The 24,809-nt window shown below is 46.4% G+C and overlaps 1 protein-coding gene across 1 annotated transcript in view; it reads left to right on the top strand.

The window, feature by feature from the left end:
- FAF1 (Fas associated factor 1) overlaps positions 1-24,809 on the top strand; it is a 320,133-nt gene that overhangs the window by 194,042 nt on the left and 101,282 nt on the right. Inside the window, 1 exon segment of the mRNA XM_065409464.1 lies at positions 17,737-17,832. Coding sequence (XP_065265536.1) covers positions 17,737-17,832 — 96 coding nt within the window.

The following is a 24,809-nucleotide window of genomic DNA, read 5'->3' as shown; positions in this document are numbered from 1 at the left end:
TTATATTTTTATGTTATTTAATGAGATTAAAGTATTCAGGAAAAAAGCCATCCATGATCTGATCTTCTTTTCATAGGGATAATCATTAGGCAAGTGCAAACCATCTTCATGACTATTCCCTCTGGCTGTTGGGTATTTGGATATAAGCACTTTGATTTCTGAGTAGTTATTAATTACATGTTGTGATATGAAACCTATACAAAGAAGCAAAAACAGTTTGGCAAAAATGTTCACTATGGGCAAATGAATTTGTCACTAAACGTAACATGTTTTCAACCAAGTGAAGGTCCCATTTCAGGGAGTTTCTTTGAAGTAGATTTCAGTTCCTTGGCAGCAGCATGTTGAATCACATCATTAGTTTTGAAGAAAGACTCCTAGCATGAACTACATATGGTATAATCCCCATGCATGTACCGCAATCTGTTATGGCAACCTTTAATAAACAGAGTTCTGAATTCAGTGAGCAAATCACCTGACTTGAAGTTTTCTTTTGAGCTACCATTGCCGTTGTTACCACAGTCAACGTCGAATTGCAGTTCGGTTACTACTGACAATCTGTTATTTTAGCATTGGTGCTGTATCCAGTGGTTCTAAACTCCTGTGTAAGGATCCAGAGATGCAGCTGCTGCTATTTTAACCCATATACTGTAATAATAGCTGTTGAGTGGGATTTGGGGCTTGGATGTGATTACTTGGGCTTTGTGTGAAATTTTACCCTTACTGACTTTGCTGAGGTAATCTTAAATAACTCTTCTATGCAGTGGTTCGTAAAATATTCAGACTATTAGTATAACAAACTCACACACTGATATTGGGGCAAATAAGCAATAGTGTCACACACTTCATTACTTACTTAGGCCACACTTAACACCTAATTGTGGAGAAACTAAATGAATTCTTTGCATCAGTCTTCATAGCTGAGGATGTGAGGGAAATTCTCACACCTGAGCCATTTTTTTTAGGTGACAAATCTGAGGAACTGTCCCCGATTGAGGTATCATTGTAACAAATTGATAAATTAAACAGTAATAAGTCACCAGGACCAGATGGTATTCACCCAAGAGTTCTGTAGGAACTCAAATGTGAAATTGCAGAACTACTAATTGTGGTGTGTAACCTGTCATTTTTTATTTTTATTTCATTTTTGATTGCTGATTTAAAAAAAAAAAAAAGGCTTGCACAGAGTTTGAAATGTGGAAGGAGCATCGGAGTGGTGGTTTGGTGCAACCTAGGCTGTTACTTGAGTGTGAGAGAGCAAGTGTCTTAATAGGACTGGCTATGAATCACTCATTCCGTCCTTCCAGAAGGAGAGAGGACACAATGCATGTATCTCTGCCACTTTTGCACCTCCTCCCTCTTGGGGTGAGATGGCTGGTGGTAGTGGCAGTGTGAGACCAGTGAGTAGTTTTGATTTTATTTTGACTTTGCAGTGTGACTGTCGGTCCGTTCATCCCTCCTTTTCACCCGCATCTCTATGTCCATCCTTAGTGTCCACTCGCTGCCCCGAGGAGACAGGTTTCTCTCACACCTGTCCCTCTTTCTGCCCCCTTGTTCCCTTCAAGATTCAAAAGATACTTAAGAATTTCTTAAAATTCTGTTAATGTTCAACATTTTTAGATTAAACCATTTTAAAAACTAAGAAAGTTTTTCTACCAATTTAAGTTTTATATTTACTAGCTTTTCCAGTGTTTTGTTTTGGCTTAACCGAATTCAGCAACAGTGAGGACACTGCTCACACTGGTGAAAATCAGGCTTTCAGGTTTTCTGATTGTCCGCAAAATCAATTAGATTATGCCCATCAATGCCTAGAATGTTTCCTGAAATTTTGAAATTGATTGAACTTAGTTTTCAAAAGTTATTGCGTTACAGACTGACAGAGAAATGCCATTGAGTTGAGTGAAGGGCTTCACTTTGCTTGTCCAGTTATGGTGGGTTTACAGGAAACTGAAGCTAGAGACAGTGGCTGACTGTTTGAAAGATCAAGGATTTGGTGATCTGAATGGGTTTGAGCTCCTTGGATTTTAAAAGCTAGATTGCGCCCTTTGCACACTGAAGAACACTAGGGGGACTACACTGCAGCTGGATTATGCAGAATGAACTGTGCCAGGCAGCACACACCAACACAACAGCTACACCACTCTTGGAGAGGTTCTTTTGTGCCCCTTCTGACATACCTGTCCCACTTTGCTGTCCATTGCAGTGGGGATGATGGGGTTGTAGCCTCACTCCACCTCCTTTTAAAGCTGCTGGAACTGCAGGGCAGCTCATTGAACGTTTGCCTTCTCTTGCATGGTCATGCAGAGGCTAGCCACTGTCTGGCCTTGAGTTAGTCTGGGAATTAGTCACACAAAGGAAATTGAATATAGTAATGTGTATATTTTGTGTTACCTACCTGTTGCGTATCTATTTCAGCTAGGATTAGTACACACAGAGAAACCAGATTCTCCTTTAGCTAAGTAGGAAGCCCTGCTGCAAAAATTTCCCTGTTCAATTTCCTGCTGGAACAGATTCCACACAAGTAAAGATAATTATTCAATTGATAATCAGTTAATTGGATTATTTTCTATATTGTCTGACTGCTGTAGAACAGTAAGTCAAATTTCTTTTTACCCTTTATTTATTTTAAAAGTCAACTGGGGTAAACTTCCACTAGGTCTCTTTGCCACCAAGGATAATTAATGTTTATTGCTTCTGTGTCTACTCCAAGGGCAATTGAGATCTAGCATCACTGACAGAATCATTCTCCTTGCCTGGGGTCAAGAGTCCCTCTGTGTTCCCTCTGATTCAGAAGGTCTTTTGGAAAGTTGGACAAGACAGATCCAGGATTTTATTGACAGTAGTAACAGGGGTTGGCACTTCTGATCTCTGACATCCTGGTTCTGATGTTGGAGACTCAAATCATGCTTACCAATCTACCTGATCTCTTGGTTCAGGGTTTGTACTTGAGTCTCCACCCAGATGCAGAGTTTCTGAGGTTGACTTCTTGACTTCTGTTTTGCTGGGGTCACTTAACCAAGGCCTTTCTGCTGAAGTCCAAAAATGACATAGGAGATTTTGACCGAACTTAATCTAATGAATTGGAACAGATTCTCCGTTTGAGCAATTCGGGTCCTAGATGGTATTATGTCACTTTCAACTTGAATTATCTTGTACTTGGACTTTCTGTTACAGCAGTCAAAACTGTGTTTGTTTGAATTTGATCAGAGTGTATTTGACTGCCACTTTAGCTTTCCACCTTCCATTGCAAGGGTTATTTAATTACTTAAATTTATTAAAAGGAACAAGAAGGATAGGTGCCTCTAATAAATACTTTAAAATATGCTAAAGTGAAAGAAACAGTAGCCCCATAACATATGCTACTGAATAACCAAACAGCACAAAATGAAGTAAATTTCCATTTTTCCCTAAATGTTGTCATCAACAATATTTGCTTCTTCAGTAGCCCTCATAAAAGAGATGTGGATCAACACTTACTTTCAGGCTGTTTCAGACTGCAGAGGAGGAATACATTCCAGAGGAAGGGGCCATGCCAGCCCTCCCCTCCTGCCCCCCCGATTTATACCGGGGGGAGACCATAGATCTCAGATGCAGCAATATAACCTGCACTATCCAGGTTTATGGAAAGGATTGCTTCATGAAAAGTTTAAAAACAAAAACAAAAAACCTGGACATGTTTAGTCTTGAGAAAAGAAGCCTGAGAGGGGATCTGGTAAGTGTTCAAATATGTTAAGGGCTGTTATGAAGAGGAGGTGATCATTTGTTCTCCATGTCCACTGAAAGTAGGACAGGAAGCAGTTGGCTTATTCTGCAGCAAGGTTAGATTTAGGTTAGATATTAGGAATAACTTTTTCACCATATGGATAGTTAAATATTGGAATAAATTACCAAGGGGAGGGGGGTTGTGAAATCCCCATAATTAAAAAACAAGTTGGACAAACACCTATCATGGATGGTCTAGGTTTACTTGGTCCTGCCACAGTGCAGTGGGGTGGACTAGAACACCTCTCAAGGTCCCTTCCAGCCCTATATTTTTATGGATTGTTTTGCTGTGGTTGCCATGGCAAAGGAGATTGAATTCTCCATTGCCATGCATTAGTTTTGCTTCTATAACTGTGGTGGGACATGTTCATTTGAGTTGCCCTAGAAATATGAACTTCCTTTGACAGATGATTGGAATCTTGTTCTCATAAAGCTTATGGGGCCTCTGGCTAGCTATTTGTCAGACTTTTCTCTGGACTATCTCTCTGTGGAAAGGGCATTGCTCACACCTATGACATCAGCCCTGAGAGTTAGTAAGAGGATACCGGTCTAGTAGTTAATCCTCCCTATGCTGTATTCCATATGGAAAAGGTGGCCCTGCCTTGTCCACCAAATTTCTGTCTAATGTGACCTTTGATTCTATTGGAATAATTTCACATGGGTGGGTATATTCTCCCCCCCCCCCCCCTCAGAGTTTCATCCAGATCAAGGGAGATCAGGCTCCATTCTTTGGATGTCTAGAAAGACTTATGTCCTGATAGGACCAATCTATCCTAAAGTTGTAATACATGGGGTAAGATCAGGGCCCAGTCTAGCACAGCTCAAAGATTGTCCAAATAGATCAGAGCAATTGTGATTGTTATGAACCTGGCCACCTGGATATCAGAGTACATTCTGCTAGGCCTAAGGCAGCTACCATAGCATGCCTTTGCACTGTTTTCATCAGAGAATTTTGCAGGCTAGAAGCTCTGTATTTTCTTGTAAGCAGTATTTTCTCCCTCAACTTGACTTCCAAATCTGAGGTCCAGCTTGGGAGAAGAAATCTGCAATCATGTTTTAACTAATGCTTTCTTGACACAGCTGGCAGAACTGATGCTCGCTTTTGGAGACCAGTTCTGTGGTCTGTGTTCAAACAGAACTCCTTAATTCACCTTTGTGCTTATTAAACACCCACAAGTGGGAATATACAGAAGCCATCACAATGTATAAAGAGAAAGATGTTATCAGTAGCTGCAGTTCTTAGTGAGTGTTGCTTCTGCACATGCACAGTACCCATGCTTCTTCCCCACCCCACCCCCACACCTCAGAGTCATGGTCAAATAGCCCTGAATTAGTGTAAGGAATTGAAGGGCAGTGGGGGCCACTCTTCCATTTATATTTGTGGAAACCTACATGAACAGGAAGTATGAGTGGCCCCAACAGACTCTGCTCGTTAGAAGACTGTGAGCTCGCACATATTCCACAATTTTGAATATTCTGAAGAACTACAGTTATGGTAGGTAACTTGTGTCCCCTCCCACCTCCATACTCGGGAATACACCTTGAACAAACTCTCTCCTTGCATGGCCTTGAAGCACAGTTCTGCCATGCAAAATGACTATGTAAAAATAGCACCTTCTTACTGAAAGAACAGATGGACTTCTGGTTAAAGCACTAAGAATTAGATTATCTTGGTTCTGTCCCTGGACATTTACATGACCCCCATCATCATTGTATCTGAGCATCTCACATTCTTTAATGTATTTATCAGAGAAATGCTGTTGTCCCCATTGTATAGATGAGGAACTGAGGCCCAGAGAGTTCAAGTGACTTGCCCGAGGTCACCCAGGAAGTCTGCAGCAGAGCAGGGAATTGAACGTAAATCTCCCAAGTCCTTGGCTAATTCCCTAACCACTGGACCATCCTTCCCCTCTTTCCTGGGTGACTCCAGACAAGAATCTGGCTTGGAGAATCTCTTACTATGCACAAACCAGAACAAGTGCAGCTTGATTTTTAGATCCCAGGGTAAGTTTGTGGGGCTGGCAGTTAGAAGTAGTGTTGTACCTAGCATTTGAAAATGTATTTGGTGCCTTAAATTTTGAATGTATGGGTGAACATTTGGTTCACTTTTGTCTCTAAATTTCAAACATTTGTGTGTATAATTATTTCTTTTAACAATAAAATAATACATCCGCTCTGAGCTCTATTAGTGCCTGAGCATAGCATTGACTGTTGCATATTAACTGGCAGGTTGAGGTTATGCAAGACATTAGGATGTTGTCCCATCAGTTTGTCTTCTCCTGCCACAGCTCTTGCCTGTGGAGTCCTTCAAGTCTCTGTTCTATCACCCATCCTGTTCAACATCTATATAAAGCCACATGGGGAAACTGTAACACTTCTGGGTCTCAAGTGAAGCAGTATGGTGTGATGTATATGGCACTGGACTTGGAGTCAAGAGACCTGGGTGCTGTTCATTGATCTGCTGTGTGAGTTTGGGCAAGTCGCTTCACTTCTCTGACTGTTTCGCTTTGCACCTGTTGTCTGTTTAGACTGTAAGAACTTCAGGCACGGGCAGTTTGCATGTGCAATGCCTAGCACAACAGGGCCCCAGTCTTGGTTGGTGCCTCAAGGGAACCGTTTTTATACATAATATGTAAAACTATACATGGACAATACCCAGTTCTATATCTCATTCCTGATGCTGATAGCATTATCTCCAGCTCTCTTAGTGACTGGCTGAGATTGGCAGGTGCATGAAAGGCAAGTGGCTGAAACTGTATCTGAGCAAGAGAGAGGTAATGCTGGTAGGGAAAAGGGTAACAGTTTGAAAAGTTAGTGACCACCATAGCATCTCCCACTCTCAAGATGCTCTCCAATAGTCATCTTGGTTCATAACTTGAGAATTCTCTTGGGCACTCAACTAGCTACAGCTGAAAATACCACCTTCAATCTGGGGCTGGCAAGAAAGTTGTTTCCTTTCATGTGGGATGATGACTTGGATACAGTGATTATGCCTTTGTGACTTCCAGGCTGAACTACTGCACCTCACTGTACGTGGGGATGAGTGCATTCCCCTTAAAAAAGCTCCAACTTGTCCAAAATATAATAGCCTGACTTCTGTGCAGCATTGGCTGCTGAGATGCATCACCCTAATGCTCCACTCACTACATTGGCTCCTCATTCAAAGTAGCAGCTCTCATCTTTAAGGACATCCAAAGCATTAGACCAAGTTATGTAAAATATTAGAAACGATGATTTCCTTTGACAATTTCCACAGCAAATATTAAACTTTCTAAGGCAAGAGTCCTGCTCTTGAGAGCAAAGGAAAGAGCTGTCTTGGCAACTGGATCAAGATTATTTAACTCCCAGAGGAAGTGAAAATGCTCATGGATGACTTTCAGTATGAAATGCAACTTGCCTCTTCAGCCTAGCTTTTGCACAGCGGGAGCTACTCAGAAAAAGTAGAAGTGGGGAGAAAAATTCTCTCACACACATTTGAAAAGAAAAAACATTCCCACAACCCCTGCAGGGGAGGGTGAAAGCTACTCTGCTGTGGGACTCTTTCTTGCTTTAGCTCTTTTTCTGAGAGGCACTCGGATAGAGGGGTTGCAAATAAGAAGCAGGATAGACAAACAGCCATGTAGGCTAAGTATGGAGAAAGGTATAGGAACTGTGTGCTTGAACTTATGATTTTGATTGGCTCTTTACATAGAGAATACAAAACAGAGTATTTAATACTTGTGTTGTAGGGACCTTCTAAAAGAGAGCCATTTTGTGCTTCAGTTCTTGAGGGAGGTTAGTGTTGTGGAAGGCTTAATTTTTTGGTCTTGCTTTTTGTGAGAGCACATATCCAAGTTAACCATTGTTTTTGTATAATATTTCAAGTTTGGTAGCTTAGGCAAAGTTTCAGAATTTGTGGCTGTCAGTTGTTTGTTTGTAAATCTCATAAATGTACTGAATGCAAGGTGAGATGTAAAATGGCAATGCCAGTATTACAATGGAGAATGCCATTCTTGTGCTGTTGACACAAGAGTTTCATAGATATTTGAGCTTGACCTGTATGCCTGTTTTAATATTTCATTTGTTCCGGACTATTATTAGTCACATCCTTTTTGACTGTATATATTGTTGTTTTTCTAAATGTGACTAAACTGCTATTTAACCCTGCTACAAGAATGTGACAGTAGGCTAGTCCAGGCAGGTAGCATTCACTTGGTAACTAGCGTACTTAATCAGCTTGCTTCAACCTGCAGCAAATTAAAGCTTTGTGAGCTCTAGCGCATAAGTGATAAAAGCAGCTTGCATGGTGGAAAAAAATAAATAGGGCATTTCCAGTCTACTCACTACAGTAAATGAAATCTCAGCCTTATGATTTATTCTTGGCTTTTGGTTAAAGATAGATCAAATGTACATCATCCTTAAAGATTTTACAATATAATTAGGGAGGTGGGCTGTGTCTGTGTCTGTGTGAAATATAATTTAAATCACCCCATGGCCAAGAAAACAAAGAACAAAATAGTAATTGTGTTTTGTAGGATATGGCAACCATTTTTTCTATCCTGTAATCACTCTGTAGAGGAATCGTAGCAAGCCACATATCTAGAAGCATCCTGATATGAATCAATAATGCTGGTAGAGAACCAAAGCTTTTGCCACAGTCATATTCTACAGAGGTTGAAATTGTTGCCATACAAAACCTAGTATGATAATTTCAGATCTGTTCAAACTGCCCAGAAAATGATTGAAAACCTTTGGATGATTTCATAGATTTTAAGACCAGAAAGAATCATCCTAATAATGTAATCTGACATTCCTGCATGACATGTAATTAAATGTCACCCAGTAATTCCTGTATCAAGCCCAATCATTTGTAGTTAAATATAGCGGACATAACTATTTGGCTACATATTAATGGGGTGAAAATTAAACTTCTTCATAGGTATCTTTTAAAAAAAAAATTCAAAATTTATTTCAAAGTGCTGAATTTGTTTTACATTTTTTTTAAATTAGTCGTGTTTCTTCTTCAAGTGATTGTTCATGTCCATTCCAAGCAGGTGTGTGCACGCCGTGTGCATGCCAACCGGAAGATTTTCCCTTAGCAGCGTCCGTAGGTTCGGCCTGGGCGCCCCCTGAAGTGGCACCTCCAAAGCGCCCTATATAGGGGCCCACCGACCCTCCACCCCCTCAGTTCCTTCTTACCGCCAGTGACGGCTAGCTGGACTTTGCTTGCTCTCACAGCAAGCCTAGCAGTGTCTCTATTCGTATGTATAGTTCTGTTTCTCATAGTCTTAGAGTTAGTGTTGGTTGTAAGTTAGTGGCTGTTGGGGGTTTCCCCCCCAACTTAATCCTTGTCCCCCTCCCCAGGGTTTAAACTCTGTGCGGACTGCGGGAAGTTTATGCCTGCAGTTTATTCCTGCTTGAGGTGCCTCAGAGAGAGCCACCAAAGAGACCGGTGCCACATCTGCAAAGGGTTCCGTCCCAGGACTCTCAAGGACAGAGAGCAGAGACTTAAAGTACTCCTGATGGAGGCGGCCTTACGGCCACTCTCGGACCCTGAACCTACCAACCTGGTGCCTAGCGCCTCCTCCTCGGTGCGCAGCGCTCCGGCACCGTTAGCGAGAGAGGAGGCCCAGTCTAAGAACTCGAAGTCCCGGCACCTAAGAGACTCAGGACATAGGAAATCGGCCTCCATGCGGCACCGATCTCCATCTCCGGTGCCCACGAAACAGAAGAGGCTGGTGAGGGGCCGATCACCCCACCAGGACCCTAAAAGGCCGGCGGCATCCACAAGTGTGATGGGACAAGCCATGCCACGGGCGCCTCCTCCCAAGCTTCCGTTGACTCCTGCCCCTGTGAGGGTACAGTCGAGTCCGGATCGGTGCGCCTCCCATCAAGGATGTGCGCCCCCCATCAACACCAGAGGCGTTCAAAGCAGCCTCAGACTTGTTAAGCCTCCCGGCCTCCCCGCACCGGAGGGAAGAGCCGCCAGGGACTGCCCGACCCCCGATCCAATCGAGAGGCAAGCTGGCCATGATGAGACCACAGTCCCTGTCCCGTGCCGCTCCGGCGGCACCGGCGTAGAGAGAGCGACTGCCCTGTTCCCCGGCTTCGCGGCACCGCTCGCCGGTGACAATGGGTACTGCCCCTCCTTGGTCTTCTTATTCGGAAACCTCGAAGTCGGAGGTGGAATCCTACTGCTCCAGTAGATCAAGGAGCAGAAGATCGGCTTCACAGAGAAGTCAACGATCTTACCCGGCGCAGTGGCGGCAGCAATGGCAGCCGCCCTCCCAGTGGCTGTTCTGGACCCCTGGGCTTACCATCAGACCCAGGGGCAGGTGCACGGTCCACCATCCAGGTCCGCGTCGGTCTCTTCGACTTCAGTGGCTCCGGCGCAAATGCCTCCACCAGCGGCACCGCCGTCCGAGAGGGGCGTGCCACCTTCTCAACAGGATCCGGCACCAATGGGGGCCATGCCTTCGATGCCGCAGGCACTGCCCAGCACGCCTCGTCGTTTGGCATCGACCCCGGTACCGGTCGCGGTACCAATCGCGGTGCCGCCTCCTACATCTGCACTGGCCACGCAACCCGAGTACTGTGTGCCATGGGACCCTGCAGGAGCTGAGGGTAGCAAGGAAGGTCCCCTGCAAGTGATTTCCTCCTCTTCCTCGCCGGATGAAGCGGTCGCGGGGACTTCAGCGGCACTGGCTCTGGGGGACAACCGGGTGCTTCAACAACTGCTCAAACGAGCCGCCCAGAGCCTGGCTATTCAGGCTGAGGAGGTCGAGGTGGATGTGGACCCGGTAGTGGACATCCTGACTCCCTCGGGCCCATCTAGGGTTGCCCTACTGCTGATTAAGACAATAGCTGACACGTCCCGCACCCTTTGGCAGACCCCAGCCTCTCTGGCCCCTAGGGCCAAAAAGACGGAGAGGCGCTACTTTGTACCCTCCAAGGGCCATGAGCACCTGTATGCTCACCCTCCCCCGGACTCTCTGGTTGTGGATGCGGCCAACCAAAGGGAGTGTCAGGGGTTTCAAGGGTCTACACCAAAGAACAGGGAGGCCAAGAAGCTAGACCTCTTTGCTAGGAAGGTCTACTCGATGGGGGGCCTGCAACTGCGCATAGCCAACCAACAGGCTATAATGAGCCGGTATGGACACAACACATGCTCGGCCTTGTCCAAGTTTGCTGAACTCCTTCCCCAGGACTCGCGAACGGAATTCTCCGCTCTGGTGGAGGAGGGGAAGTTGATTTCGCGTGCATCCTTCCAAGCTGCCCTGGATGCGACGGATGCAGCCTCCCACACACTAGCCACCGGTCTGGTGATGCGGCGGGGGTCCTGTCTTCAGGTCTCCGGCCTTCCCCATGAGGTCCAGCAGACCATCCAAGTCCTTCCCCTTGAAGGGCCCACACTGTTTTCCGAAAAAACGGACAAGCGGCTCCATAGCCTAAAGGACTCAAGGGCTACGTTACGCTCGCTCGGCCTGCACACTCCGGCCACCCAGCGCAGACAATTCAGGCCGCAGCCAGCCCCGCGGCCGTACCAGCCCCAGAACTGCCCAGAGACCTCGCGCAGGCGGAGTAGGAATGGCAGAAGGAGACAACACCTGTCCACGGGACAACCTTCAGGCCAACCGCGGCCTCCGTCAGGGCCTAGACCCCAAATTTGATGGTGCGGTCAAGGACGACCTACCAGTCAGAACTCTGGATCCTACCAACCTTACCTTTTCATCCCGTCTGTCCCCCTTCTACCGTGCCTGGTCCCGAATCACGTTGGACCGCTGAGTGCTCTGCACGGTAGAGAGGGGATATTCTATCCAGTTTTTCTCCCTCCTGCCCCACCATCCCCCCTCCCTGTCCCTCTTCAAGGACCCCTCTCACAAGCAACTTCCAATTCAGGAAGTGCAGTCCCTCCTCGTTGGAGGGGCCGTGGAGGAAGTTCCGCAGGAACTCAGGGGCAGGGAGTTCTACTCCCGGTATTTCCTAATACCGAAGGCAAAAGGGGGCCTCGGACCCATTCTGGACTTGCGGCGTCTGAACAAGTTTGTGAAGAAACTCAAGTTCCGCATGGTCTCACTGTCCTTGATCATTTCCTCCATGGATCTAGGAGACTGGTACGCCGCCCTCGACTTGAAGGATGCGTATTTTCATATCGCGATAATACCTCAACACAGACGTTACCTCAGATTCGTGGTGGGCAACACCCACCTACAGTTTGCAGTCCTGCCATTCGGCCTGTCAACGGCCCCGAGAGTCTTCACAAAGTGCATGGCAGTCATAGCAGCTTTCCTGCACAAGCACCAAATTCAGGTGTTCCCCTACCTGGACGATTGGCTCATCAAGGGCCACTCCAAGGTACAGGTGGAGGCTCAGGTGGTCCTTATCAGACAAACCTTCCTAGAGCTCGGCCTCCTGCTAAACGAGGCCAAGTCTACCCTATCCCCTGTCCAGCGGATAGAGTTCATAGGGGCAGTCCTGGACTCGACTCAAGCCAGAGCGTACCTCCCAGAGTCCAGGTTTTGTCATATGTCCGACATCATTCTCGGTCTCCGGCATTTTCCGACCACTACAGCAAGGAACTGCCTCAAGTTGCTGGGGCATATGGCCGCATGCACCTATATGGTGAATCACACCAGGCTCAGGCTGCGCCCTCTCCAGTCCTAGTTAGCGACTGTGTACCGACGAGCCAGGGACACGCTGGACTCTGTAGTGACGCTTCCCCGAGCGGTGCTAGACTCCCTACAGCGGTGGCTCGACCCAAGGGAGGTCTGTACGGGAGTACCTTCGCCAGCCCTCAGCCATCCCTATCCTTGGTAACAGACGCGTCGGATCTGGGGTGGGGGGTGCATCTGGGGAACCTCAGGACCCAGGGCCTTTGGTCCTCGGAGGACCTCTCCTTGTACATCAACTTCAGGGAACTGCGGGCGATGCGCCTTGCCTGCTAGACTTTCAAATCCCGCTTGGCAGGCAGGTGTGTTGCGGTCCTCCCGGACAATACCTCGGCGATGTTCTATATCAACAAACAGGGGGATGCACGCTCCTCTCCCCTGTGCCGGGAAGCCCTCGCGTTATGGGACTTTTGCATGCAGAATGCAATTCACCTGATGGCATCCTACCTCCCAGGGGTGCAGAACGGCCTAGCGGACACCCTCAGCTGCTCGTTCCACGGTCACGAGTGGTCCCTCCACCAGGATGTGGTACGCTCAATCTTCCGTCTCTTGGGCTATCCCCAGATAGACCTGTTTCCCTCGCGGGTCAACAGGAAGTGTCAACGGTTCTGCGCAGTCCAGGGTCGCTCACAGATGCCTTCCTCCTCTCGTGGGAAGGTGGCCTGCTCTACGCCTTCCCCCCGATCCCGATGGTCCACAGGGTACTCCTCAAGATTCGCAGGGATCGCGCTCGAGTCATACTGATAGCGCCGGCGTGGCCGCGCCAGCATTGGTTCACGTCGCTGCTGCAGATGTCCGTACAGGCGCCCTTCGCGTTGCCTGTGCTCCCGGACCTGATCACACAGGATCGAGGCTGCCTCCGGCACCTGAACCTGGAGTCGCTCCACCTCACAGCCTGGATGCTCCATGGCTGAACCCGGTAGAAATGCGATGCTCACAGCAGGTTAGGCAAGTCCTCCTTGGTAGCAGGAAACCCTCCACCAGGGCCACATAAATGGCCAAGTGGAAACGGTTTTCCATCTGGACAGAACAGCAGGGGCAGGCTCCGTTGCTCACCCTGATCCCACTCATACTAGACTACCTACTTCATCTGAAACAGCAGGGACTCTCCCGCTCCTTGGTTCGGGTCCACCTGGCTGCCATCTCTGCGTTCCACCCAGGAGCTGACGGTGTTTCAGTCTTTGCAAACCCACTGGTTAGTCGCTTCCTCAAGGGCCTGGATAGACTCTTCCTGCATACGTGACAACCTGTCCCGGCCTGGGACCTTAATTTGGTCCTCTCTGCCCTCACGGGGCCCCCCTCTGAGCCTTTGGCTACATGCTCAGTTTTGTATCTCTCTTATAAGGTCGCATTCCTCGTGGGTATCGGAGTTCAGAGCCCTGATGTCCGAGCCTCCCTTCGCTGTCTTTCACAAGGACAAGGTCCAACTCAGGCCACATCCGGCGTTCCTTCCTAAGGTGGTCTCCCAGTTCCACATGGGACAGGACATTTTTCTCCCTGTGTTCTATCCTAAGCCACACTCTTCCAGCAGGGAGCGTGGGCTGCATTCCCTGGACGTTCGCAGGGCCCTGGTGTTCTATATCGAAAGAACCAAACTGTTCAGGAAATCAGTCCAACTCTTCGTAGCTGTGGCCGACAGGATGAAGGGGCTCCCCGTCTCATCACAGCGTATCTCATGGATCACGGCCTGCATCCGCGAATGCTACAATCTGGCTAAGGTGCCTGCCCCGCCGATCACAGCCCACTCCACAAGGGCACAGGCCTCTTCTGCGGCTTTCCTGGCTCAGGTACCGACACAGGAAATATGCAGAGCTGCCATGTGGTCTTCAATCCATACATTCACATCGCACTATGCCATCACGCATCAGGCCAGAGACGATACAGCTTTTGGCCGCACAGTGCTTCAATCTGCAGTGAACTCTGACCCCATGGCCTAAACTCAGGCTTGTGAGTCACCTGCTTGGAATGGACATGAACAGTCACTCGAAGAAGAAAAACGATTACTCACCTTCTCGTAACTGTTGTTCTTCGAGATGTGTTGTTCATGTCCATTCCAATACCCACCCTCCTGCCCCTCTGTTGGAGTGCCGGCAAGAAGGAACTGAGGCGGTGGAGGGTCGGCGGACCCCTATATAGGGCGCCATGGAGGCGCCACTCCAGGGGGCGCCCGGGCCGACCCTACGGACGGTGCTAAGGGAAAATCTTCCGGCTGGCGTGCACGCGGCGCACACACACCTGCTTGGAATGGACATGAACAACACATCTCAAAGAACAACAGTTACAAGAAGATGAGTAGCCATTTTTTCTTAAATTTTGGAGGATTTTTTTTAAAGCCACCTTTTATAAAGCACTTTAGATCAGAGCATAAAAACATTCCTGTGTTTTATAAAAGATAATTATCTAAATTAGTCAATGATGAAATCTCTCGACAAAACTTTTTTTCAGATTTTCCAAGAAATGAGATTGCAGCAAGTTTAGGGCCCCAAACAAGAGAGACAATGATCAGCGGCTAAACTGCACCCAGGCAGCATTAGGGATAGAGCCCAGAAAAGAACACAGGACCCCTGCCATTTTAGCTGGAGGAGAATCTGAGAGTTGTAGAGTACTGGGGCTTATAACCCCTCTGGACCAGTGGAAGTCATAGGAGTAACATTTTCAAAAGCGCTTAAGCAATTTAGGTTTTTAAGAATCTAAGGGCCAGATTTTCAAAGGTATTTAGGCACCTAAAGATGCTGATAGCTGCCTCATGGGATTTACAGAAACACCTAAGCAGGTTAGGCACCTGACTCCCATCAAAATCAATCATCCTGAAGAGAATTGTGCTCAAGATGGAAAACTTTCTGGCTGAAGAACAAGCCAGGGTTAGATCCAAAAGAGTTACCGGGGAGCAAATATTTAGTCTGCCTGTGCTATGCGAGAAAGTGTTGGCGAATGATGGGAAAGTGGTCCCTGTCTCTGTGGATTTTTCTAAGGTGTTTGACAGGATATGGCATAACCTCTTTGAGCAATCCTGCAGCTGGTCAGACTTGGTGGAAAGGTAACAAGGCTGATACAAATTCTCTGTGAAAGTGCAATGGCTTCAGTGTTCATAGGGTGTGAAGAAAGTAGTTGACTTGATTGAAGGATAGGTGTCAGACAGGGCTGCATGCTATCACCAATGCTCTTCCATTGTTCTCTTGAAGAAATGTTAAGATGAGCCACTGATGGAAATTTACAGGCAGGCATATTCATTGGTGGATTAAAAATTAGTCATCTGTGTTTTGCTGATGATATTGACCTGATTGGATTATTGCAAGAAGGGGTGCAAAAATTGCCAGAAGGAGCAGTAGTGGAAGATGTTAGGTCTAAAGATGAAAAAACAAAGACAATGGTGACATCTAAGTCTATTGAAAAGGTGATATCTCTACCCAAATCTGAAGAGGAAGAAAGCCTCTAAATGTCCTATTTTCTTAGCAGTGCATTGAATAATTTAAATACCTGGGTACTATGACTATAATGGATGCTAAACTTCTCTTAGAGAGCCAACCTAGAATTGGACTTGGGACCACTGCTCTAGCGACTTTCAGCCAACTTTCAGTTGGCTAAGCAAGAGTGTTAGCATGAAGTGTAAAAATGAAATCGCTGCAGTCTCTTGTCTTCAGCATCTTGCTATATTTGTGCGAGACATGGATGCTACGGAAACCGGACATTAAGAGGCTTTCTGCCTTGACATTGAAATGGTGATTGCTGCGCAGTAACTATACTTCTCACATGACAAATGATGAGGTAGGTAATCGCCCAAATTTAAAGCATAACTGGAGTGATACCTGATATCAGTTTAGTCAGACAAAGAAAACTTGAGTTTGTGGAACCTGTGGGTTGGATTAGCAGAGGAAGATCACCAAAGCAAGTTTTGCAGGGATTGGTGCCAGGGCATGGGGCACCCTCAGTGAGGGTGGTTCAACAATGTGGCTGACAGCATGGGATGCAATATGGCACACTTTTCAAGGCTGTGTGAAGACTTGCAAAATGTTGAGGAAGATTGCTGGCCAATGACTCCTGCATGCTGTGTGTACTGTTCATTGTGATGTGAGTCTATGGTGCTTTGTACTATGAGAGACTGTATATGTTTATGTACTTAGGTTGAGTAGTACTTTAATTCACACTGAAATTAATGAGTCTGTTCTTGGAGGAAGGTATATTATTGGATCCTCTAATAATATTCCCTCATATTAGTGGATATTTAACCATCATGTCTTTCAGGCAATTGCTATGTCTTTACTGTTACTGTTTCATTCATTTTAAATGTAGGCATATGATAATAGCTAAAAGATACCTCTTATTTTCCCTTAGGATTGATTAATAGATATTCTTCCTACACTGACTGCAAGTTCACCAGCATAGCTGAGTTCCTGGGTGTAGATGTTTAAATGGGAGGCATAACATATGTCTTCAGTATTAGTGCTAATTAAACTTTATACAGAGAGATTCCACGTTAACAAATTGATTTTTTTTAAAATATATTTGTAACATTTGGATTATGGTATTTCTTTAATGTCTTCTTACATGAAACTTTGTATTTTGAAGTGATTTAAATAGTGTTTTTAATTAATCCCTCAGTACCTTAACTTGTCTTTAGTTTGCTGTTTACTTATTAATTAGGGAGGAAAAATGAATTACATGCATTTTATCATAGCTGAGCTCCACTAGGTAACTAGTTTTATAATTTGATCTATTAACCTCTCTTAATATGGAAAAATTCTCAGCATGGAAACAAACTCAAGCCAGTATGCCATGGTCTCTAACAACCGTGATCCTAGTATCTTAGCAAAAAGCTGAAATGCCAGTGCAAACAATTATCACATCTCCTGTATTACTCTTCCGATGTGAAATATGTACAGAGTTTATAGGGTTCAGAACATCATAATTCTCATAGCTCATCTATGTGCTGCTGTGGCAGCTGTTGAAAGAAACAGCAGCCAGTTGTTTTCAGGCAGCCTCTGCTACCGCATTTCATCTTCTGTTGGCAAGTTTTCTATTGATGACTTAGCATAGCTGTAGAGAAACCTAAGGCGGAGAGAGGTTGCAGCCTTGTATGTCCAGCTGAGAATGAGTTAGTGAGGCTCTTCACATAAGAGAGGATGTCGCAATATAAGCCTATTAACAGTAACTGTACAATGGTAGTTGCTTTTTTTCCTAAATAATTTTCATGTGATGAATTATTTTTATTTTTCAGTCTTTATCTTGGTATAATTTATTCAGACTTCTGCAGTGCAGTTTTTAACCCAAAAAGCAAAAATATTCTGAAACGAGACAATTACATTAATAAATAATTGCTGCTTTGTTGCAGATGACTCTAGCTGCATCGGGGCTCACTTATCCTTGCCATCGACTTACCGTAGGAAGAAGATCTTCACCTGCACAAACCAGAGAACAGTCAGAGGAGGTAAGAAAAATCTGTCAGCTTTACAAATATACTCTAGGAGGGAATGGCCAGAAGCCTGTTCTGCACTGGTCATTTTCTCCTCTAGTGTTGACTACTGTGGACACATAAAATGAATCAATCTACAATGCCTGTACAAGATATTCAGTAGAAAGAAAGAAAAAGTGGAGCTGATGGAAATGAGGGAAGAACCAAAGCAAGGGAGTCATAGTGAGGTACTATTAAAAATAATCAAAAGAAAACTAAAAAGTAAAATGTATATAACTTTTGAATCCTTATAGCCAGTACTGTTAGTGACGCCTGTAGTTAAAGTTGCCTGATGTATTCCCTAATAAGCTTCTGCTTTCAGTTGCTTATAACTTTGAGAGACTATTTGGGCTGAAATTTTCCCTGCTTGCCTTTCGCCTCAAGTTGAATTTAAACTAGGCACCTTGCCATTTTAAACAAATTTTTCCAACCATTTTATGTAAAGTGCTCTAGCACCTTAAGCCCTGGCTTGATGGGCAAAAAGAGGGTGTGTTTCAATCTTATTAGCACAGTCGAGCTGGTTTACTGTAGTTATAAACCACTGTCAAGCTGCAGGCTAACACTCTTAAAACTGTATTAGCCTAGGTTCCCTCCCAGGCTACAGCTGAGTTAGCCAGTACCTAAATACTATGGTAATCTGCTGGCTAGAGAGACCAAATAGATATGGGAAAGTGAACTGGATTAGTCTGGTTTAAACATCAGCAACAGAATTGTTAACTAAGTTCAACAATAAGGCTAAATCTTGTCCTGTGTTACACCTATACAACCTTATTGAAAAAAGCTGAAGTCTGATTTCCTAAAATGTTTTATGAATCTAAGGTATTAAATCTATGTGATTTGCACAGTTGAGGTAATTGAAAATAGTGGATTCTTCTTCGAGGAGTGTCCCTGTGGGAGCTCCACTTTAGGTGGCTTGGCGCTTGTAATCGGAGATTTGTAGTAGCAGTGCCCCAGTTGGCCACGCATGCGCAGTAGCCATTTCACGCCGCTCCAAGTTGCCACTTAGCGTGCGCAGCCAAGCATCCCTCAGTTCCTTCTCTACCACTGATGGTGATCTAACTACAACCATTTCTATAGATCTGGACCTCCTCAGGCATGCCTGGTTCCCCGGCTTTAAACGTTTCCTGACCTGCAGGCTATCTATTCCTGTATTGGATGGTCACGCTCAGCGCATACGCTGGTTTTGGGAAACCCGTATACCACAGAAGTGTCCACATTATAAGAAATTATCTGCCAGGACACTGAAAGCGAGGGACCTCAAACTAAAATTATTAATGATGGAGAAATCCCTCAGGCCAGCCTCCGACCCAGAGTCCAGGACTCCTCCTGGCCAATGGTCTCCAGCAGCAGCCTCAGACAAGGGCTCCACACAAACCATGTCTAAGGAACCTGCATCTAAGAAGGCGACCAAACATCGGTCACAGTCATCGCCACAAAGAGATTCCCCCAAAGAAGAAGCGGTCTCCTGGTGAGAAATCTGCCCCAGTACCGACGGCACCGAGAACCTCGGACCAAGAGGCACCGGGACCGTACAGTACCGAGACGTCCTGACGCACCACAGCACCGACACTGCCAAGCTCTCACTCAGGTGCACAAGCTAAAGCTAAGCTCCCTAGCTTGGCCCCGACAGTCCCAAAAAACACCTCGGCACCAGCTAGTGTAATGGCACCACCTGCTGCATATACACAGCCTCACAAGACCTCGGCACTGTCAGAGCATACTACGCTGCCATCCACGGCACCGAGCTTCCTGGTACCACAACCCTTTACCAGACAGGCAGACCTAGCAATCTTCTCCACGCTGGGAACACCCCTCTTCGGCACTGACGGTACCCCAGTCAGACCAGAACCAACCCGAATAGGCACTCCTAGCGGATCTGCATCTCCACTATCTAGTGATGAGGATGAAGAGGATGTGATTCAGGTCTTTATATCCCTCGTCATTCCTCCCCGAAACTGGGACCCTCTCACCAACAACTTTCTATGCCAGGGCAAAGCTGGCAGGCACAACCATGGATACCACCACCCATTGTTATGCCACCCAATTGGCCATACTGGGACCCATGGACAATCTACAGAGCCCAAAATCTTAACCCCCCCAACACACCAGCGTCAAGGGCCACCCAGTCCCCTTCACCCGCAAGCCCACCACTATTGGAGGCCCAGGAGGAAGAGGATCCTGAAGGCGACACACTGCGACCCACTCATATTTTATCCTTGTCCCCAGATGAAACAATTATGCCACCGCCTCCCACCACAGGTGATAATTTCAAGTCCTTCCAGGACTTATTCAAAAGAGTTGCAGAATCCCTGAACATCTCTTTAGCAGAGCTGCCAGAGACCCAGCACAAACTTACTGACATCCTGCAGGCATCCCCATCAGCAAAGATAGCTCTGCCCATTAACACTGGTATAATGGATCTTGCAAAGATTATATGGCAGACACCAGCCATTGTCCCACCCTCCTGTAAATGTTCGGATAGAAAATATTACTTACCAGCGAAAGGGGCTGAGTTCTTATTTACTCACCTGGCTCCAAATTCACTGGCCGTAGAGGCAGTAAACCAAAAGGGGAAAACAATACCAGTCAAAAACCACCCCTTATGACCAAGACTGGAAAAGGCTTGATCTCTTCGGACGCAAAGCCTATTCCTCAGCCTTACTGCAATTTCTCATAGCAAACTACTCTGCTCTGTTGGCGAAATACACCTACAACTTGTTTAATAAAATGACATCTGTTATTGAACAAATACCAGAGGAGTCAAAGGAGCAATACAAAGGTAACATTGCGGAGGGCTCCTTAATTGCCAAAACAGCACTGCAGGCCTCCCTTGATTCTGCTGACACAGCAAATCATTCCATTGCCACGTCCGTGGTCCTGCATCAAGCATCATGGCTCCACCTCTCTGGATTTCCTAGGGAAGTACAAGCCACAGTTGAGGACCTGCCCTTTGAGGGACAAAAACTATTTGCGCAACCCACAGATGCATCCCTACGTACCTTAAAGGACTCGAGAACCACCTTGAAGACCTTAGGTATTTAGGTCTCCCCAAACAAGAATAAACAGGGCAGATTTTATACCCAAAGATTCCATCCCGCCCCATACTCCCAACCCCAGAGACAATACGATCAACACCGCAAGCAAAAACAAGGGAGGCGCAGGCAGAACCAGGATCAACCTGCCATGTCTCAACCTTCAACATCCCGTCAATTGTTTTGAAGTAATGGTCAAGGGCTCGAGACCTCTATTTTCTCCCATGCCGGATTATCAGATGACCTCCCGTCTCTTTGGAGACCACTTGCTACCATACTACCGAGTCTGGAACAACATCACTACAGACAAATGGGTCCCGGAAATCGCCCAGAAGGGTTACTCTATCCCACTTATTTCTACTCCCCCTATCCACCCACCTTCCCTGTCCCTCTTCAGGGACCCCTCTCACAAGATCCTGTTGCAGCAGGAAATAAACCATTCCTGCAACTAGGAGCTCGTGGAAATAGTACCACTCCAACACAGGGGAAGAGGGTTTTATTCCCATTATTTTCTCATGCAGAAAAAGAACGGGGGCTGGAGACCATTCTGGACATACGCAAACTCTACAAGTTTGTAAGGACGCAGCGCTTCAAAATGGTTACGCTGGCAACCATAATTCCGGCATTAGAGAAAGGAGATTGGCTCTCGTCCATCGACCTACAGGACGACGCCTACTTTCATGTCACATTCGTCCAGCACACAGACAATTTCTGCGCTTCACACTAGGCCATCAACATTACCGATACACAGTACTACCCTTCGACTTGTTGACATCCCCAAGGGTATTCTCCAAAGTCCTAGCCGTCGCCGCAGCTCACCTCCTCAGGCTAGGGGTAATGAACTTCCCATACTTGGACAACTGCCTCATAAGAGCACCAGCTCAGCAGACAGCAGTACAAGCTACACAAACCACTGTAACCCTCTTCACGAGCCTAGGGTTTCAAATAAACGTCCAAAAGCCCACCCTGTTCCCTGTCCAACAACTAGAGTTTATAGGGGCCTATCTTGACTGTCCCGCAGCACAAGCAAGATTACTCCAATAGCGATACCTCAACCTAACCAGGCTGATAACAACAATCACAGACAGCCCCCAAACATCCTCCAGGACCTGCCTACAACTCCTTGGGCATATGGCTGCTACAACTTATGTAGTCAAACATGCCCAACTGCATATGAGATACCTACAGGCCTGGCTCCGCACCTGCTATATACTACACAAGCATTCCCTCCACAAACAACTCACTATGCCCCGCAGAGTGAAGGATTCCCTCAAATGGTGGATGCTACCGCAAAACATCTGCTTGGGGGTCCCATTTCAACAAAAATCTCCCGTTTTAATGATCACCACAGATGCCTCCCTACTGGGATGGGGAGTCCATCTGGACAACACCACCATCCAGGGATGCTGGTTCCCAGCGGAAACCAACCTACATATAAACATTCTAGAGCTCCGAGCAGTCAGAAAAGCATCCAAACACTTCCTTCCACTTATCCGCAACAATACCATCAATGTCTTCATGGACAATACAGCCTGCACGTTTTATATAAACCGACAAGGCGGAGCTCAATCATACCCTCTCTGCATTGAGGCACTACACCTATGGCAATGGTGCATATCCAACATGATAGACATTTCTGCAGCTTACCTGCCAGGACTGCAGAATACCATGGCAGACCATCTGAGCAGACACTTCTCTCAAACCCACGAGTGGGAGATGGACTACCCGACCCTCGTGACCATATTCAACGAGTGCGGGTTCCCTACTATAGATTTATTCACAACAGCTCACAATACGAAATGCCCTCAATATTGCTCCTGAGCAGGGCTCAGGCATCACTCACTGAGCAATGCCCTCCTCACAAAATGGGAAGCACCACTAATGTACATGTTCCCCCCGATTCCTCTACTGAGCCGGGTGCTACACAAAATCAGACAGGACAAGGCCAGGGTCATATTCATTGCACCCACGTGGCCCAGACAGACGTGGTTCCCATACCTAACACAGTTGGCGGTGAGCCCACCTCGAACCCTTCCACAACTTCCTCACCTCCTGACACAGGATGCCGACTGTGTCATTCACCCCATCCTAGCGGTTCTTCGCCTCAAGGCTTGGTTACTCCATGGCTAACGGGCCTGGATCAGGATTACTCTGAGGATGTTAAAGACATTCTCTTGAACAGTCGCAAACCGAGTGCACACAAAACTTACACTCCTAAGTGGATACATTTCTGCACTTGAAGCGAGGCTCATCATATGTCTCCTCATTTTGACACTCTACCCAGAGTCCTGTACTATATACTAGGCCTTAAAAAGGCGGGCCTCTCCAGTAGTTACATAAAGGTAGACTTAGCAACGATCACCTCACTACATGAGAAGGTAGATGGAACCACGATCTGTGCTCATCCAACAACTAAACAATTCTTAAAGGGCGTGACCAACATCTACCCTCCCCAAGAACACCCTACTCCTATATGGAACCTTAACCTCGTGCTACGCACCATCATGGGGAAACCATTTGAACCCCTTGCAACTTGCTCACTGCAACATCTATCGATGAAGGTCTCCTTCCTTTTCGCAATCACTTCAGCAAGAAGAGTAGGAGAGCTAGGGGCCCTAATGGCACACCCGCCGTATACCACATTCCATAAAGACAGTGATCCTAAGACCCCACCCTAAATTTATATCTAAAGTAGCCTCTTCATTTCATTTAAACCAACCCATTTACTTACCTGTGTTTTTTCCGAAACCCCATGCCGACGCCAGGGAGGTATCCCTTCACACTCTTGACGTCTGTAGAGCTCTGGCCTTCTACCTAGAAAGAACAAAGACATTTAGAAAATAGTCACGTCTCTTTCTCTTGGTCACAGAGCGATCGAAGGGTGAGGCCATCTCTAAACAAAGACTATCTAAGTGAATTTCTGGCTGTATCCACTTGTGCTATCATCAGAGCAACATCCCTGCTCCATCTGGGATTTGTACGCACTCCACCAGAGCGCTATCCATGTCAGTAGCGTTCCTCAACAATGTACCTATCGTAGACATTTGCAGGGCAGCTACCTGGGCCTTGGCCCACATGTTTACCAAAAATTATGCCCTGGAACAACATTCCTCTCCCGACACTCAGTTTGGACTCTCGGTGCTATCCACCGTCAACAAAGATACTCCGAAGCCCCACCTTCCATTGGGAGGTACTGCTCCATGGTCACCTAAAGTGGAGCACCCACAGGGACGCTCCTCGAAGAAGAAGAGAAGGCTACTCACCTTGTTCAGTAACTGAGTTTCTTTGAGATGGTTGTCCCTGTGAGTGCTCCGCTAGCCTCCCTCCTTCCCTCTACTTCGGAGTTTCATGCTGATTCTCTGGGGTAGAGAAGGAACCAAGGGACAGTTGGCTATGCACACTAAGTGGCCACTCAGAGTCGCATGAGACGGATACCGCACGTGTGTGGCCACCCGGGACGCTGCTACTCCAAATCTCCGATTACAACGCAGAGCGCCAAGACACCTAAAGTGGAGCACCCACAGGGGCAACCATCTCGAAGAAACTCAGTTACTGCACAAGGTGAGTAACCTTCTCTTTCTACAAGTGTAATGAAGGAAAGAATATTACTGATGACTGATCATGAACCAGCAATCATGTGGCTTGATTTTAAGATCCTAATTTGCATTAGGAGGCCTCATAATTTGAATTTATCATTCTTGCACTTGAAAACTGAGTAAATTGGCTCTGTAAATCATTGGGGGGGGGGGAAATAAAGATAAAGGCCTGCAAATCAATGGCACATCAAGAGAAAGAGAACACACACATATAATGAAATTGAAAAGCAACAAATTTAAAACTGAAAAAGAAATACTTGTTTTACACAAAATGTGATTAACCTGTGGAACTCACTGCCACAAAGGATTATTTAAGACAAACATG

Source organism: Emys orbicularis, chromosome 8, assembly GCF_028017835.1.
Source record: "Emys orbicularis isolate rEmyOrb1 chromosome 8, rEmyOrb1.hap1, whole genome shotgun sequence".
NCBI lineage: Eukaryota > Metazoa > Chordata > Testudines > Emydidae > Emys > Emys orbicularis.
The sequence above is the reverse complement of the archived record's forward strand: the minus strand, read 5'-3'. Positions and strand labels throughout refer to the sequence as shown.